This window comes from Salmo trutta, chromosome 25 (genome assembly GCF_901001165.1).
Source record: "Salmo trutta chromosome 25, fSalTru1.1, whole genome shotgun sequence".
NCBI classification, from domain to species: domain Eukaryota; kingdom Metazoa; phylum Chordata; class Actinopteri; order Salmoniformes; family Salmonidae; genus Salmo; species Salmo trutta.
Genome location: NC_042981.1, coordinates 43,126,390 through 43,143,952, shown reverse-complemented (window position 1 = coordinate 43,143,952; position 17,563 = coordinate 43,126,390). Strand labels below are relative to the sequence as shown.

Sequence of the window (17,563 nt, the reverse complement as noted above, 5' to 3'; positions counted from 1 at the left end):
GTCTGTCTGTAAACAATTCCATTATGCCTTGAGGTTGGGTTTTCATGAAGCAATGATTTACCCAAGCATTAGGTAAGGGTGTTAACTATGCAACAAGGCTAAACCCTTCTCAGTTTTAATGGAGAAGGTTGCTGAAATAGTTAATTAGTGAAGCCTTGATACAAAGTTGCCATAGCTTTCATTACGCTGGGAAACAGACTGGATAAGTAATTCATTTCCTACTTCTCCTTAGATTCTAAAATCTTGACATTATTGACAAAACATCTGTGCTCATAGTGCCCACAGCATTTTTCCCTGGACAATGGCGTTGCACTGTAAATAATTAACAGCTCTCTTATTGACAAAGGACCTTTCACTGTTTACATTATTACATCATTCATTGCCAGTTCGGCCAAACACTTTGGTATATGTGTTGGAACTCAGTGGCTGCATGTCCCCTCATTAGATTAGCTGTTTTAAGAATTGAGATTTTTTTGGGGACATGTAAAGAATATATGCCATACTTTCACCTTTCATCAGTCAATGTGTTTTTCCTCTTTCCTCAAAGTAGTTTAACCGGTTTGGCACCCTTTTTATTTACGTTCACAGGTGTGTGAAGACTGAAAATAAAACTCCTTTTTCTCCTCATTTGGATCTTTGGGACTCTTTTGGATATACAGCTTTTTTTTGGAAGTGTTAAACTGACATAAACTTCATGTCATGATGAAGTCCACAAAGGATTTATTGGAGTTTCTGGACCTGAGTCATCTGTCCACAGATGAGGAATCGGCAATCCGACAGGTGCTTCAGCGAGATGACAACCTCAGGAAGCGAGAGACTGGACGCATACGGTAATTCATTTATGGCCTTGGTGGCGATATTTTTGGGTCGAATACATGCTGAGAATGAACATGTCCTATTTCATGATAGTTAATGTTGTGCTCAGGCACTGATGTTCGGCGAATAGGCCTGACTCGCAGTCGACATTCCAATTCATTCAAAAGGTGTTCGATGGGGTTGAAGTCAGGGCTCTGTGCATTTACATTTACATTTACATTTAAGTCATTTAGCAGACGCTCTTATCCAGAGCGACTTACAAATTGGTGCATTCACCTATAATATCCAGTAGAACAAACACTTTACAATAGTGCATCTAAATCCTTTAAAGGGGGGGGGGGTTAGAAGGATTACTTTATCCTATCCCAGGTATTCCTTAAAGAGGTGGGGTTTCAGGTGTCTCCGGAAGGTGGTGATTGACTCCGCTGTCCTGGCATCGTGAGGGAGATTGTTCCACCATTGGGGTGCCAGAGCGGCGAACAGTTTTGACTGGGCTGAGCGGGAACTGTGCTTCCTCAGAGGTAGGGAGGCGAGCAGGCCAGAGGTGGATGAACGCAGTGCCCTTGTTTGGGTGTAGGGCCTGATCAGAGCCTGAAGGTACGGAGGTGCCGTTCCCCTCACAGCTCCGTAGGCAAGCACCATGGTCTTGTAGCGGATGCGAGCTTCAACTGGAAGCCAGTGGAGAGAGCGGAGGAGCGGGGTGACGTGAGAGAACTTGGGAAGGTTGAACACCAGACGGGCTGCGGCGTTCTGGATGAGTTGTAGGGGTTTGATGGCACAGGCAGGGAGCCCAGCCAACAGCGAGTTGCAGTAATCCAGACGGGAGATGACAAGTGCCTGGATTAGGACCTGCGCCGCTTCCTGTGTGAGGCAGGGTCGTACTCTGCGAATGTTGTAGAGCATGAACCTACAGGATCGGGTCACCGCCTTGATGTTAGTGGAGAACGACAGGGTGTTGTCCAGGATCACGCCAAGGTTCTTAGCACTCTGGGAGGAGGACACAAGGGAGTTGTCAACCGTGATGGCGAGATCATGGAACGGGCAGTCCTTCCCCGGGAGGAAGAGCAGCTCCGTCTTGCCGAGGTTCAGCTTGAGGTGGTGATCCGTCATCCACACTGATATGTCTGCCAGACATGCAGAGATGCGATTCGCCACCTGGTTGTCAGAAGGGGGAAAGGAGAAGATTAATTGTGTGTCGTCTGCATAGCAATGATAGGAGAGACCGTGTGAGGACATGACAGAGCCAAGTGACTTGGTGTATGTGCAGGCCAGTCAAGTTCTTCCACATCTACTGTATCTTGACAAAACATGCATGTTTGGACCTCGCTTTGTGCACGGGGGAATTGTCATGCGGAAGCAGGAAAGGGCCTTTGCTAAACTGTTTCCACAAAGTTGGAAGAACAGAATCATCATTGTATGCTGTAGCTATAAGATTTCCCTTCACTGGAACTAAGGGGCCTAGCCCGAACCATGAAAAACAGCCCCAGACCAGGTAGTGTTCTCCTGGCATCCTCCAAACCCAGATTAGTCGGTTGGACTCCCAGATGGTTAAGCGTGATTCATCACTCCAGAGAACGTGTTTCCAGTGCTCCGGAGTCCAATGGCGGTAAGCTTTACATCACTCCAGCTGACTCTTGGCATTGCGCATGGGGATCTTAGGCTGCTCTGCCATGGAAACCTATGTCATGAAGCTCCCGACAAACAGTTCTGGTGCTGATGTTGCATCCAGAGGAAGTATGCATTCATATATAAATACAGCATAGGCCAAGGCTACATAGCAGAGTTGGGGTAAATTCCATTTAACCTCTTATGGCTAGGGGGCAGTATTTTCACGGCTGGATAAAAAACGTACCCGATTTAATCTGATTATTAGTCCTGCCCAGAAACTAGAATATGCATATAATTATTAGCTTTGGAGAGAAAACACTCCACAGTTTCTGAAACTGTTTGAATGGTGTCTGTGAGTATGACAGAACTCCTATGGCAGGCAAAGACCTGAGATGCTTCTGTTCAGGAAGTACCCTGTTTGAACATTTCTTGCCCTTGTTGATTCTCTCTATTACAAGGGATCTCTGCTGTTACGTGACACTTCCCACGTCTCCAATGAAGTCTCAGAGCCCGGGAAAAACAGGAATGACGTAATTCAAAGCCCTGGCTGAAGCACACGAGAGCAAAAGCTAAGTGGTCTCTCAGTGGAGTAAGCCTTACGCTCGCGACCCGCCCCGCCCCCGGCTTTCGGTTTTTCCCTCAGTATACAGACAGGCAGATTCCCGGTCGGAATATTATCGCTTTTCTACGAGATAAATTGCATAAAAATTGGTTTTAAACAGCGGTTGACATGCTTCGAAGTACGGTAATGGAATATTTAGAATTTTTTTGTCAAATTCTGCGTCATGCTCGTGGCTGAGATTTAGCGTTGGGATAGTGTCTAGAACGCACGAACAAAACGTCTTGATGGAACATAACGATGGATTATTTGGGACCAAACCTACATTTGTTATTGAAGTAGAAGTCCTGGCAGTGTATTCTGACGAAGAACAAGCAAGGTAAGAACATTTTTCTTATAGGAAATGTGATTTTGGTGAAGGCTAAACTGTTTGGGTGTCTAAATAGCTAGCCCTGTGATGCCGGGCTATGTACTTAGATTATTGCAAAATGTGCTTCATCCGAAAAGCTAATTTAAAATCGGACATATCGAGTGCATAGAGGAGTTCTGTATCTATAATTCTTAAAATAATTGTTATGCTTTTTGTGAACGTTTATCGTGAGTAATTTAGTAAAATCACCGGAAGTGTTCGGTGGGAATGCTAGTTCTGAACGTCACATGCTAATGTAAAAAGCTGGTTTTTGATATAAATATGAACTTGATTGAACAGACATGCATGTATTGTATAACATAATGTCCTAGGTGTGTCATCTGATGAAGATCATAAAAGGTTAGTGCTGCATTTAGCTATGGTTTGGGTTTATGTGACATGATATGCTAGCTTGAAAAATGGGTGTCTGATTATTTCTGGCTGGGTACTCTGCTGACATAATCTAATGTTTTGCTTTCGCTGTAAAGCCTTTTTGAAATCGGACAGTGTGGTTAGATAAAGGAGAGTCTTGTCTTTAAATAGCTGTAAAATAGTCATATGTTTGAAAAATGGAAGTTTTCGGATTTTAGAGGAGTTTGTATTTCGCGCCCCGCCCATCATTGGATATTGGAGCAGACGTTCCGCTAGCGGAACGTGTAGATGTAAGAGGTTTTAAATTCCAGTCATTTGAGGAAGTACAATGAAATTCCAGTTCCCATTCCAGTTCTCTTCAGTGAGTGTTGCAACCGAGGACAGACAATTTTTACGCACTATGCACTTCAGCACTTGGCTGTCCCATTCTGTGAGCTTGTGTGGCCTACCACTTCGTGGCTGAGCCGTTGTTGCTCCTAGACTTTTCCACTTCACAATACAGTTGACCGGGGCAGCTCTAGCAGGGCAGAAATTTGACGTACTGACTTGCTGGAAATGTGGCATCCTATGTGCCACGCAGAAAGTCACTGAGCTCTTCAGTATGAGACATTCTACTGCCAATGTTTGTCTATGGAAATTGCGTGGCTGTGTGTTCGATTTTATACACCTGTCAGCAACGGGTGTGGCTGAATTGCCGAATGCACTAATTTGAAGTGGTGTCCACATACTTTTGTATATACATTCAGACCCATTGACTTTTTGTTACTTTACAGCCTTGTTTTAAACAGTTTTTCCCCCATCTCAATCTACACACAATACCCCATCATGACAAAGCAAAACTTTTTTTTTTGCAAATGTATTAAAAATATAAAAACTGTATTATCACATTTACATAAGTATTCAGACCCTTTACTCAGCACTTGTTGAAGCAGATTTGGCAGAAATTACACCCAAGAGTAATCTTGAGTATGACTCTACAAGCTTGGCCCACCTGTATTTGGGGAGTTTCTCCCATTTTTCTCTGCAGATCCTCTCATTCTCTTTCAGGTCTCTCCAGGGATCAAGTCTGGGCTCTGGCTGGGCTATTCAAGGACATTCAGAGACTTGTCCCAAAGCTCCTCTGCTGTCTTGGCTGTGTGCTTAGGGTCTTTATCCAGTTGGAAGGTGAACCTTCGCACCAGTCTGAGGTCCTGAGTGCTCTGGAGCAGGTTTTCATCAAGGATCTCTCTGAACTTTGCTCCTTTCATCTTTCCCTTAATCCTGACTAGTCTCCCAGTCCCTGCCGATGAAAAGATCCCCACAGCATGATGCTGCCACCACCATGCTTTATTGTAGTGATTGTACCAGGTTTCCTCCAGACGTGACGCTTGGCATTCAGACCATAGGGTTCAATCTTGGTTTCATCAGACCAGAAAATCTTGATTTTCATGGTCTGAGAGTCCTTTAGGTGCGTTTTGGCAAACTCCAAGCAGGCTGTCTTGTGACTTTTACTGTGGAGTGGCTTCCATCTGGCCTCTCTACCATAAATGCCTGATTGGTGCTGTATTGCAGAGATGTTTGTCCTTCTGGAAGGTTCTCGCATCTCCACAGAGGAACTCTGGAGCTCTGTCAGAGTGACTATCGGGTTCTTGTTCATGCCCCTGACCAAGGCCCTTTTCCCCCCGATTGCTCAGTTTGGCCTGACGGCCAGCTCTAGAAAGAGTCTTGATGGTTCCAATCAATCTTCTTCCATTTAAGAATAAGGGAGGCCAATGTGTTCTTTTGGACCTTCAATGCTGCAGAAATGTTTTGGTACCCTTCCCAAAATGTGTGCCTCGACACAATCCTGACTCGGAGTTCTACGGACAATTCCTTCGACCTCATGGCTTGGTTTTTGTGCAAACATGCACTGTCAACTGTGGGACCTTACAGTTGAAGTCAGAAGTTTTCATAAACTTATGGAGGAGTCATTAAAACTCGTTTTTCAACCGCTCCACACATTTCTTGTTAACAAACTATAGTTTTGGCAAGTCGGTTAGGACATCTACTTTGTGCATGACAAGTCATTTTCCAACATTTGTTTACAGGCAGATTATTTCACTTATAATTCACTGCATCACAATTCCAGTGGGTCAGAAGTTTACATACACTTAATTGACTGTGCCTTTAAACAGCTTGGAAAATTCCAGAAAATGATGTCATGACTTTAGAAGCTTCTGATAGGCTAATGGACATCATTTGAGTTAATTGGAGGTGTACCTGTGGATGTATTTCAAGGCCTACGTTCAAACTCAGTGCCTCTTTGCTTGACATCATTGGAAAATCAAAAGAAATCAGCCAAGACCTCAGGAAAAAGATTGTAGACCTGAGGGTGCTTTGCTGCAGGAGGGACTGGTGCACTTCACAAAATAGATGGCATCATGAAGCAGGAGATTTATGTGGATATATTCGAAGCAACATTTCAAGACATCTGTCAGGAAGTTAAAGCTTGGATGCAAATGGGTCTTCCAAACGAACAATGACCCCAAGCATACTTCCAAAGTCAAGGTATTGGAGTGGCCATCACAAAGCCCTGACCTCAATCCTATAGACAATTTGTGGGCAGAACTGAAAAAGCGTGTGCGAGCAAGAGGCCTACACACCTGACCTGTGGAAGGCTACCCGAAACGTTTGACCCAAGTTAAACAATTTAAAGGCAATGCTACCAAATACTAATTGAGTGTATGTAAACTTCTGACTCACTAGGAATGTGATGAATTTGACATTATTCTGACATTTCACATTCTCAGAATAAAGTGGTGATCCTAACTGACCTAAAACAGGGACTTTTTACTAGGATTAAATGTCAGGAATTGTGAAAAACTGAGTTTAAATGTATTTGGCTAAGGTGTATGTAAACTTCCTACTTCAACTGTATATAGTCAGGTGTGTGCCTTTTCAAATCATGTTAAATCAATTGAATTTCCAACAGGTGGACTCCAATCAAGTTGTAGAAACATCTAAAGAATGATCAATAGAAACAGGATGTACCTGAGCTCAATTTCAAGTCTCATAGCAAAGGGTCTGAATGCTTATTTAAATAATGTATTTTGCTTCGTCATTATGGGGTATTGTGTGTAGATTGATGAGAATTATATCAATTTTTTTTTTAATCCATTTTAGAATAAAGTAGAAACGTGGAAAAAGTAAAGGGGTCTGAATAATTTCCGAATGTACTGTATAGTGTATGTCAATGCAGTTAAATACTTGGAATTATACTTAACAAAAATAAAAACACAACATGTAAAGTGTTGGTCCCATGTTTCATGAGCTGAAATAAGGTGCAGAACTGTTCCATACTCACACGTGTTTACCTCCCTCTTACTGAGCATTTATCCTTTGCCAAGGTAATCCATCCACCTGACAGGTGTGGCATATCAAGAAGCTGATTAAACAGCACAATCATTAAACAGGTGCACCTTGTGCTGAGGACAATAAAAGGCCAGTTTTGTCACACAACACAATGCCACAGATGTCTCAAGTTTTGAGTGAGCATGCAAATAGCAATGCTGACTGCAGGAATGTCAACCAGAGTTGATGCCAGATAATGTAATGTTATTTTCTCTACCATAAGCCTCCAACGTAGTTTTAGATAATTTGGCAGAACGTCCAACAGGCCTCACAACCGCAGACCACGTGTAACCACACCAGCCCAGGACTTCCACATACAGTTTCTTCACCTGCGAGATCATCTGAGACTAGCCACCCGGACAGCTGATGAAACTGAGGAGTATTTCAGTCTGTAATAAAGCCCTTTTGTGGTGAAAAACTCATTCTGATTGGCTGAGCCTGGCTCCCCAGTGGGTGGGCCTATGCCCTCCCAGGCCCACCTATTGCTGCGCCCATGCCCAGTCATGTGAAATCTGAAGATTAGGACCTAAAGAACTTATTTCAATTGACTGATTTCCTTATATGAACTGTAACTCAGTAAAATTGTTAATTGTTGCATGTTGTGTTTATATTTTTGTTCAGTATAGATTACTTGAAATTAGTACTGTTCATTTGTTATATTCAGCCCTTCAGCCCAAATTTAAGAGCTGATTTGAACATATACAGTGAGGGGAAAAAAGTATTTGATCCCCTGCTCATTTTGTACGTTTTCCCACTGACTAAGAAATGATCAGGCTATCATTTTAATGATAGGTTTATTTGAACAGTGAGAGACAGAATAACAACAAAAAAATTCAAACAAACGCATGTCAAAAATGTTATAAATTGATTTGCATTTTAATGAGGGAAATAAGTATTTCACCCCTCTGCAAAACATTTATTTATTTCTTATACCTTTATTTAACCAGGTAGGCAAGTTGAACAATTTCTCATTTACAATTGCGACCTGGCCAAGATAAAGCAAAGCAGTTCGACACATACAACAACACAGAGTTACACATGGAGTAAAACAAACATACAGTCAATAATATTGTAGAAAAATAAGTCTATATACAATGTGAGCAAATGAGGTGAGATAAGGGAGGTAATGGCAAAAAAGGCCATGTTGGCAAAATAAATACAATATAGCAAGTAAAACATTGGAATGGTAGATTTGTAGTGGAAGAAAGTGCAATGTAGAAATAGAAATAATGGGGTGCAAAGTAGCAAAATAAATAAATACAGTAGGGGAAGAGGTAGTTGTTTGGGCTAAATTATAGATGGGCTATGTACAGGTGCAGTGATCTGTGAGCTGCTCTGACAGCTGGTGCTTAAAGCTAGTGAGGGAGGTAAGTGTTTCCAGTTTCACAGATTTTTGTAGTTCGTTCCAGTCATTGGCAGCAGAGAACTGGAAGGAGAGACGGCCAAAGGAGGAATTGGCATGACTGAGTACTTGGTGGCAAAACCCTTGTTGGCAATCAGAGGTCAGACGTTTCTTGGAGTTGGCCACCAGGTATGCACACAACTCAGGAAGGATTTTGTCCCACTCCTCTTTGCAGATCTTCTCCAAGTCATTAAAGGTTTCGAGGCTGACGTTTGGCAACTCGAAACTTCAGCTCCCTCCACAGATTTTCTATGAGATTAAGGTCTGGAGACTGGCTAGGCCCCTCCAGGGCCTTAACCTGTTAGGGTATAGGGGGCAGAATTTTCACGGCTGGATTTAATCCCGATTTAATCTGGTTACTAATCCTACCCAGTAACTAGAATATGCATATACGTATTATATATGGATAGAAAACACCCTAAAGTTTCTAAAACTGTTTGAATGGTGTCTGTGAGTATAACAGAACTCATTTGACAGGCAAAACCCTGAGACAGATTCTGACAGGAAGTGGATACCTGATGTGTTGAATTGACTTTAAGCCTATGCCATTGAAAAACAAAGGGGCTGAGGAATGTTTTGGCACTTCCTATGGCTTCCACTAGATGTCACCAGCCTTTACAAAGTGTTTTGAGTCTTATACTGTGAGATCTGACCGAATAAGAGACTTGGAACGGTGATGATTAGACCCCTGGCGCGCGAGTTGATGGTGGGTACTCTCGTTCCGAAACGTTTTAAAAGAGATCCCAATCGTCCGCCTTGAATTTTATTCATGTTCTGGTTAAAAAAGGCACTAATGATTTAAGCTATACAACGTTTGACATGTTTGAACGAACGTAAATATATTTTTTCCGTTCGTGAAGTAAAGTGAAGTCCGGCTGGCTTAGATCATGTGCTAACAACACGGAGCTTTTTGGACATAAATGATGAGCTTTTTTGAACAAAACTACATTCGTTATGGACCTGGGATTCCTTGGAAGTGACATCTGATGAAGAGAATCAAAGGTAATGGATTATTTACATAATATTTTCGATTTTAGATCTCTCCAACATGGCGGTTAGTCTGTATCGCAATGCGTATTTTTCTGGGCGCAGTGCTCAGATTATTGCAAAGTGTGATTTCCCAGTAAGGTTAATTTTAAATCTGGCAAGTCGATTGCGTTCAAGAGATGTAAATCTATAATTCTTTGAATGACAATATAATATTTTACCAATGTTTTCTAATATTAATTAATTATTTTGTTGTCATGACATGACTGCCGGTTATTGGAGGGAAACGATTTCCTGAACATCAACGCCATAGTAAAACGCTGTTTTTAGATATAAATATGAACTTCATAGAACTAAAAATGCATGCATTGTCTAACATAATGTCCTAGGAGTGTCATCTGATAGAGATTTTAAAAGGTTAGTGCATAATTTTAGCTGATTTTATGGTTTTGGTGACGCCTGTCTTTGAATCGACAATACATTACACACAGCTATTGTCAATGTACTCTCCTAACATAACCTAACTTTATGCTTTCGCCGTAAAACCTTTTTGAAATCGGACAACGTGGTTAGATTAAGGAGATGTTTATCTTTCAAAGGGTGCTTGCGTCCCACCTACTCAACAGCCAGTTGAATCCCGTGGCGCGATATTCAAATACCTTAGAAATGCTATTACTTCAATTTCTCAAACATATGACTATTTTACACCATTTTAAAGACAAGACTCTCGTTAATCTAACCACACTGTCCGATTTCAAAAAGGCTTTAGCCTTCCCTGTAGCTCAGTTGGTAGAGCATGGTATTTGCAATGCATGGTGTTTGCAATGCCAGGGTTGTGGGTTCGATTCCCACGGTGGGCCATGTATGAAATGTATGCATTCACTACTGTAAGTCGCTCTGGATAAGAGCGTCTGCGAAATGACTAAAATGTAAATGTAAAATGCTTTACAACGAAAGCAAAACATTAGATTATGTCAGCAGAGTACCCAGCCAGAAATAATCAGACACCCATTTTTCAAGCTAGCATATAATGTCACATAAACCAAAACCACAGCTAAATGCAGCACTAACCTTTGATGATCTTCATCAGATGACACTCCTAGGACATTGTTATACAATACATGCATGTTTTGTTCAATCAAGTTCATATTTATATCAAAAACCAGCTTTTTAGCATGTGACTAGCATGTGACTAGCATTCCCACCGAACACTTCCGGTGAATTTACTAAATTACTCACGATAAACGTTCACAAAAAACATAATTATTTTAAGAATTATAGATACAGAACTCCTTTATTCAATCGCGTTGTCCGATTTTAATATAGCTTTTCTGTGGAAGCACATTTTGCAATGTTCTGAGTAGATAGCCCGGCCATCACGGGCTAGCTATTTTGACACCCACCAAGTGTGGTACTCACCAAACTCAGATTTACTATAAGAAAAATTGGATTACCTTTGCTGTTCTTCGTCAGAATGCACTCCCAGGACTTCTACTTCAATTACAAATGTTGGTTTGGTTCCAAATAATCCATAGTTATATCCAAATAGCGGCGTTTTGTTCATGCGTTCAAGACACTATCCGAAGGGCAAAGAAGGGTGACGTGCCCGGCGCGTTTCGTGACAAAATTCAAAATATTCCATTACCGTACTTCGAAGCATGTCAAACGCTGTTTAAAATCAATTTTTATGCCATTTTTCTCTTAAAAAAGCGATAATATTCCAACCGTTTTCGTTCAAAGACGAAAAATAAAAACATGGTGTGGGCTCGTGAACGCGCCCCCAGTCTCATTGTTCTCAGATCGACCACTATCCAAATGCGCTACTGTTTTTCAGCCATGGCCTGCAAAGTCACCATTCAATGTTCTGGCGCCTTCTGAGAGCCTATGGGAGCGTTAGAAAATGTCACGTTATGCCAGAGATCCCCTGTTTTGGTTAGAGATGATCAAGAAGGCCAAGAAATAGTTAGAGAGAGCGCTTCCTGTTTGGAATCTTCTCAGGCTTTGTCCTGCCAAATGAGTTCTGTTAGACACCATTCAAACAGTTTTAGGAACTTTAGGGTGTTTTCTATCCAAATCAAACAATTATATGCATATTCTAGTTACTGGGCAGGAGTAGTAACCAGATTAAATCGGGTACGTTTTTTATCCGGCCGTGCAAATACTGCCCCCTATCCCCAACAGGTTAATGTGCTTCTTCTTGAGCCACTCCTTTGTTGCCTTGGCTGTGTGTTTTGGGTCATTGTCATGCTGGAATACCCATCCACAACCCATTTTCAATGCCCTGGCTGAGGGAAGGAGGTTCTCACCCAAGATTTGACGGTACATGGCCCCGTCCATCGTCCCTTTGATGCGGTGAAGTTGTCCTGTCCCCTTAGCAGAAAAACACCCACAAAGCATAATGTTTCCACCTCCATGTTTGACGGTGGGGATGGTGTTCTTGTGGTCATAGGCAGCATTCCTCCTCCAAACACGGCGAGTTGAGTTGATGCCAAAGAGCTCCATTTTGGTCTCATCTGACCACAACACTTTCACCCAGTTGTCCTCTGAATCCTTCAGATGTTCATTGTCAGACTTCAGACGGGCATGTATATGTGCTTTCTTGAGCAGGGGGACCTTGCGGGCGCTGCAGGATTTCAGTCCTTCATGGCGTAGTGTGTTACCAATTCTTTTCTTGTTGACTATGGTCCCAGCTGCCTTGAGATCATTGACAAGATCATCCCGTGTAGTTATGGGCTGATTCCTCACCGTTCTCATGATCATTGCAACTCCACGAGGTGAGATCTTGCATGGAGCCCCAGGCCGAGGGAGATTGACAGTTCTTTTGTGTTTCTTCCATTTGGGAATAATCATACCAACTGTTGTCACCTTCTCACCAAGCTGCTTGGCGATGGTCTTGTAGCCCATTCCAGCCTTGTGTAGGTCTACAATCTTGTCCCTGCCACCTTGGAGAGCTCTTTGGTCTTGGCCATGGTGGAGAGTTTGGAATCTGATCGATTGATTGCTTCTGTGGACAGGTGTCTTTTATACAGGTAACAAACTGAGATTAGGAGCACTCCCTTTAAGAGTGTGCTCCTAATCTCAGCTCGTTACCTGTATAAAAGACACCTGGGAGCCAGAAATCTTTCTGATTGAGAGGGGGTCAAATACTTATTTCCCTCATTTAAAATGCAAATCAATTTATAACATTTTTGACATACATTTTTCTGGATTTTTTGTTGTTGTTATTCTGTCTCTCACTGTTAAAATAAACCTACCATTAAAATTATAGACTGATATTTCTTGTCTGTGGGCAAACGTACAAAATCAGCAAGGGATCAAATACTTTTTTCCCTCACTGTAAAACATCTACATCTTTGAGAAGATTTACAATGCAGTGGATTCATGTTACTAGAGAACAACATTTTTGTTGGAATATTTACTAAAATAATCAGTCTTTTCATTTACTACTTTTCCATCTGCTTTATTGTCTATTGGTGTCAGTCGTCTGCAAATCTCCATTCCTGACCCTAAAAAGCTTAAAGTTATGACTGGGGAGTGGTTCGAAGAGCTCCGGACTCATCGCTATGGACGACAGTCAGACGTGACAGAAGTTCTCAGGTCTTCAATGAGGAGAAAGAAGACAACAGGTATAGATTTTGTACTGATTACCATTAATCAGTTAAATAATTACACTCTCAATCAATGAAAGAATAATTAATATTTTCCATATTCTGATTTTAACCCCTTTGTCAGTCATCTCCCACTGTCACTCCTCAGGCTAAAGACTGTAGTTACATTATTCATACAGAGGGATGGGCTGACCGAAGATAAATAACCTGAGTGATCATTGTCTGCTTCTCAGCCTTTAGGACTAGCACTTTCAGCGATGTCGGACAAACAAAAAACAAAAAAGGAGTAAAGGAGAATAAGGACCCTCAAACCAAGACTTCTGAGATGTAAGTTTATTCTAAGAGTAGCTTACAATATCAAGATTTCTGGTCACACGTGGAATACAAACATACAGATTGCAGAGGCTTATTTAAGCCTTGAACAGTGAATTGCTACCTCCTAATAGAAGAGAAATGTGTTACAAGAGCAAACTTCTGGCAATAAAAACTTCAGAAGACTTCTGTGCTGGTATTACAGAATAACTTTTACTTTTACTGCAGGGTGTTTTCAAATCAAATGATATTTGTCACATGCACCGAATACAACAGGTGTAGACCTTACTGTGAAATCCTTACTTATAAGCCCTTAACCAACAGCAGTTTTAAGAAAATAGAGTTAAGAAAATATTTATTAAATAAACTAAAGTAACATAATAAAATAACAATAATGAGGCTATATACAGGGGGTACTGGTACCGAGCAAATGTGCGGGGGTACAGGCTAGTCAAGGTAATTTGTACATGTAGGTAGGGGTAAAGGGACTATGCATAGATAATAGCGAGTAGCAGCATTGTAAAAACAAGAGGGGGGGTGTCAACGCAAATAGCTCGGTTGGCCATTAGATTTATTTTACTCAATTATTCGTTTTAGCTTAGAAAGCAAGGAATTACTGTATCGGTGCACGCGACTCTATTACTGAATCTATGCATACAACTCACTAATTAAATCACTTGGCTTATCAACAATTGCAGGAAGCTTTGAAAATTGCTATTGAAGAAATACCTATTTGTCATTCAAACATTGTAATTTTGCCAAAGATACACTTTTTTAAAAGAGTTCTATACCTTTCAGTCTTGCACTGACATTTAAAGTACTGCATATGCACATTAAGTACTTATATTCTTATTGTTTGAGTACAACTCCTTGCAATCTCTTTTCCACTCATAGCCAGACACCAGACACAAGTTTCCTCAACCCATCTTTTCGTGAAAAGGTTTGTTTTATTGCATTATTATTTGAGACAAAACTTTCTTTCACTTTAATCAAAGAGTTGATGCATAATAACACAATTGTGATCCTCAGGCTAACCAGGAACTTAGCACTGTGGATACTGGTGAGTATGAAACATTTTGCAGCTGTGGAAGGATCCACCGAACCCTATCCCGACAGGCCAACCGTAAACTAAACCTGAACTTTTCCTTTATTACAGACAACACCGCTGTTGATGTTCCTGAATGGAAACATCCACTCTACAGGTCTCATGAGGGGCCTGCTAGTGAGGAAAAATGTACCAACCCATTTACATCTCAAAATCAAGAGATGCCATATTCTAGCACAACTGACACTGCCCACCAATCACCAGACAGGAAACCTGGACAAGAAAACAAGACAGAATCTGCTTATATTGCCAATGCCGTTCTTGAGTCTCAGCTCGGTCCTATCAATGTATTTAGTTCCGACCCTCAAACCAAACCAACAACCAAATCCCTGAACACTATTGTGGATCTGAAGTCTAGCAGAAAGCTGGTGTTTCCCCCTGAAATAAAGGATGATCCAGAGAAGAACAGCTCTGTAATGTATGTAGATCCCTATGTATGGACACAACCAGAGTTGAAAGGTAGCGTCATAGAGGCCGAGCCAAAAGACATAGAGATGGCCATAGGAACAACTAAAACAATAGTGATATTGCCTAGTGTTGACACACATAATAGGTCAGAGGATAGCACCATTGGTTTTGATGTTGAACATTCAGGGCAGGAGTCTCTCACTACTCCGTCTTTTGAGATCTGGGCACAGAACAGCCACATAAGGCCAAAGCCAAAAGAGGTGAACTTTACCTTTGGAAAGACAAATACCACAGGGACTCCACCTAGTGGTGACATTCTGACCCGATCAGAAGATAAGTTCAACAACAGGAGACCTGATGATGAAGTTTCAGAACATGAGGGGCCTCCTAGCATGCAATCTTCAGAGGTCAAGTATGAGAAGGAGCAATTTCAGCTTGAATATGAAGATATGTTGGGGCTGGAATATGTTAGGCTAAACCAAGATGTTTCAACAGAGAGCCAAGAACTTCAAACAGACCAAAACCACAGTGAAATGCTATCATTTGAGAATACATACTCTCTCCAGAGAAAGGACCCTTTGCCTACCATTGAGTCATTCAAATGTATAGAGGAACCTCAGTACTTGCTCCAAGAGGGACCACAGGACATACTCACCATAGACAAACATGTTCCTGTTGATGAATCCTCTATCTTCAAAGAGGCCAGACCCAAGAAGGACCTAGTTTGTTCAGAAGAATCTCTACCATTTGCTGTTTGTTTTCTAGATGAAGTCATAATTTCTAGCAATCTCCATACATCAAAGGAGGACACTGGTGAGGACAAAGAGAAGGAAGTGTCAAAGTTAAGAAATTATTCTCTCTCAGAGACTGGTCCATCTTTGTTACATGTTTCATGCCACCAACAATTGCATAAGGTTTCTCCAAGAGATTTTGATGAAGAAAAGAAACAAGAACAGATGGATGTAAAGAAGTCTACTGAATCTCTAAGTAAAGCAGTGGATGGACAGACATTTGTTACTTTAGATGGAGAGGAGGTAGATATATTTAAGGAAAGGAATACTTTGGAGTCCAAGCTGTCTCCAAATGGAGACTTTCAAAAAGTGAATCAGAAGACTGGAAAATGTCTCATTCCCACAATAGTGGTCAATTCCTCTGAATCCCCAGTGACAGATGACACTGAAGGTAAGAGGTCTCTCTATTTTGCAGTTTAAACTTTGGTATGGAGCTCTCTATTTTTCAGTTTCACATGCCACAACATGTTGCGATGCTTTTGTTAGCCGAACTAACATGATGAAATTAAATCCTGATCTCGTGATTTCAAATCCTTTGCTTTTATAACTGTGTTTGTGCTTGCTATTGAAGGTCAACTCTAAGTGACTACATTGTTAGAAAGGAGGTTCAGAATGAAAGTACAGTGTTTCATCGTTTGCAACACAGCTTCAAGCTATGACATTTGAGGAGAATCATGACACACCTTTGACTTATAAAAAAAAATATATACAGTCCCAGTCAAAAGTTTGGACACACCTACTCATTCAAGGATTTTCCTTTATTTTCTACAGTGGTTCCTCAATTAAAAGTTTTGAGATTATGCCGTGGGAATTTGTGGTTTAGAGCGTTACCCTGCATGACTGCTTCATTGCTCCAGACCACCGCAAGGGGGAGTTGGAGCACTGATTATGCTCTTGGTTCCCAATGCACTAATGTGTCTCTAACTGACAATGAATGAGCAATATAAACCAAATAAAAACAGATAATTGTGCACAACTTCACAATTGAATTTCAATGAACTGAATGATGAGGATGAAGGTTATTCTAAGAGAAACAAAAATGTTAAATTATTTTCCAGTTAGTTTTTTGTGTATATTATTGGTTATCCTGACCTGGATGCCATGTACAGTACTATAGTCTCTAAAATGAAAAATATTACCACCGTCTCTTGCGCATGTCATTATCCTTTCATATTGTATCCTTATTTACAAAGCTATTATTAGATATTCTCACAGACCAGATTTGCCCTAACGAAAAATGCCCCTTAGATATTATTTAGAATCCTCTAAATTGAATTATTGGCGGAGAGACATATAGATTCAATGTTTCTGCGTCGGGCCTCTGTATGGGGCGGGAAGGCCCCATCTATGCTTAGATTCATAATTACGTCTGAGATTGCAAATAATTCAAACGGCGATATTTTCATTGCAAATAAGGCTTGGCATTGGGAAAAGAGGGAGAGATGAACGCATATCTCTCTGTACATTCTTCTCTGAAACTTCGATTTTCATTATCTACCTTTCTTCTTGATACTTTTTGAGAGCGACATTTTATCTTGCTATTGAGCAAATTGTTCTGAACAAATGTTGACTTTAAAAAAAGTAGTGTAGCCTACAATAGGCTACGTACTGTAGACCTGTTTTTCCCCACCAATCACGCACAGAGAAAGACAAAAAATAATAATTGGAGAGACATAGTGATTTTATGAGCGTAATCAGATCAACATTATTATCTTATTGTCACTGAATTTATGTACTAATCATATGTGTTAAACATGTTAAATGTGTAGTGTAGGACAATTCATTGTGCAAATATTATATACATATTATATTTCTGG

At 41.0% G+C, this 17,563-nt stretch overlaps 1 protein-coding gene across 3 annotated transcripts in view; it reads left to right on the top strand.

Moving 5' to 3' along the window:
- Nucleotides 1-380: 380 nt before the first annotated feature.
- Nucleotides 381-17,563, top strand: part of si:ch211-266g18.6 (synaptotagmin-like protein 2) — a 54,788-nt gene continuing 37,605 nt past the window's right edge. For all 3 annotated transcript variants that reach the window (XR_003869586.1, XR_003869587.1, XM_029714067.1), the window contains exons 1-6: nucleotides 381-830; nucleotides 13,003-13,148; nucleotides 13,364-13,457; nucleotides 14,337-14,382; nucleotides 14,472-14,502; nucleotides 14,599-16,137. Coding sequence is in view for 1 of the 3 variants with exons in the window: in XM_029714067.1 (XP_029569927.1) it covers nucleotides 700-830; nucleotides 13,003-13,148; nucleotides 13,364-13,457; nucleotides 14,337-14,382; nucleotides 14,472-14,502; nucleotides 14,599-16,137 (1,987 nt within the window). In the remaining 2 variants the exon portion in view is untranslated. The remainder of the gene's footprint in view (nucleotides 831-13,002; nucleotides 13,149-13,363; nucleotides 13,458-14,336; nucleotides 14,383-14,471; nucleotides 14,503-14,598; nucleotides 16,138-17,563) is intronic.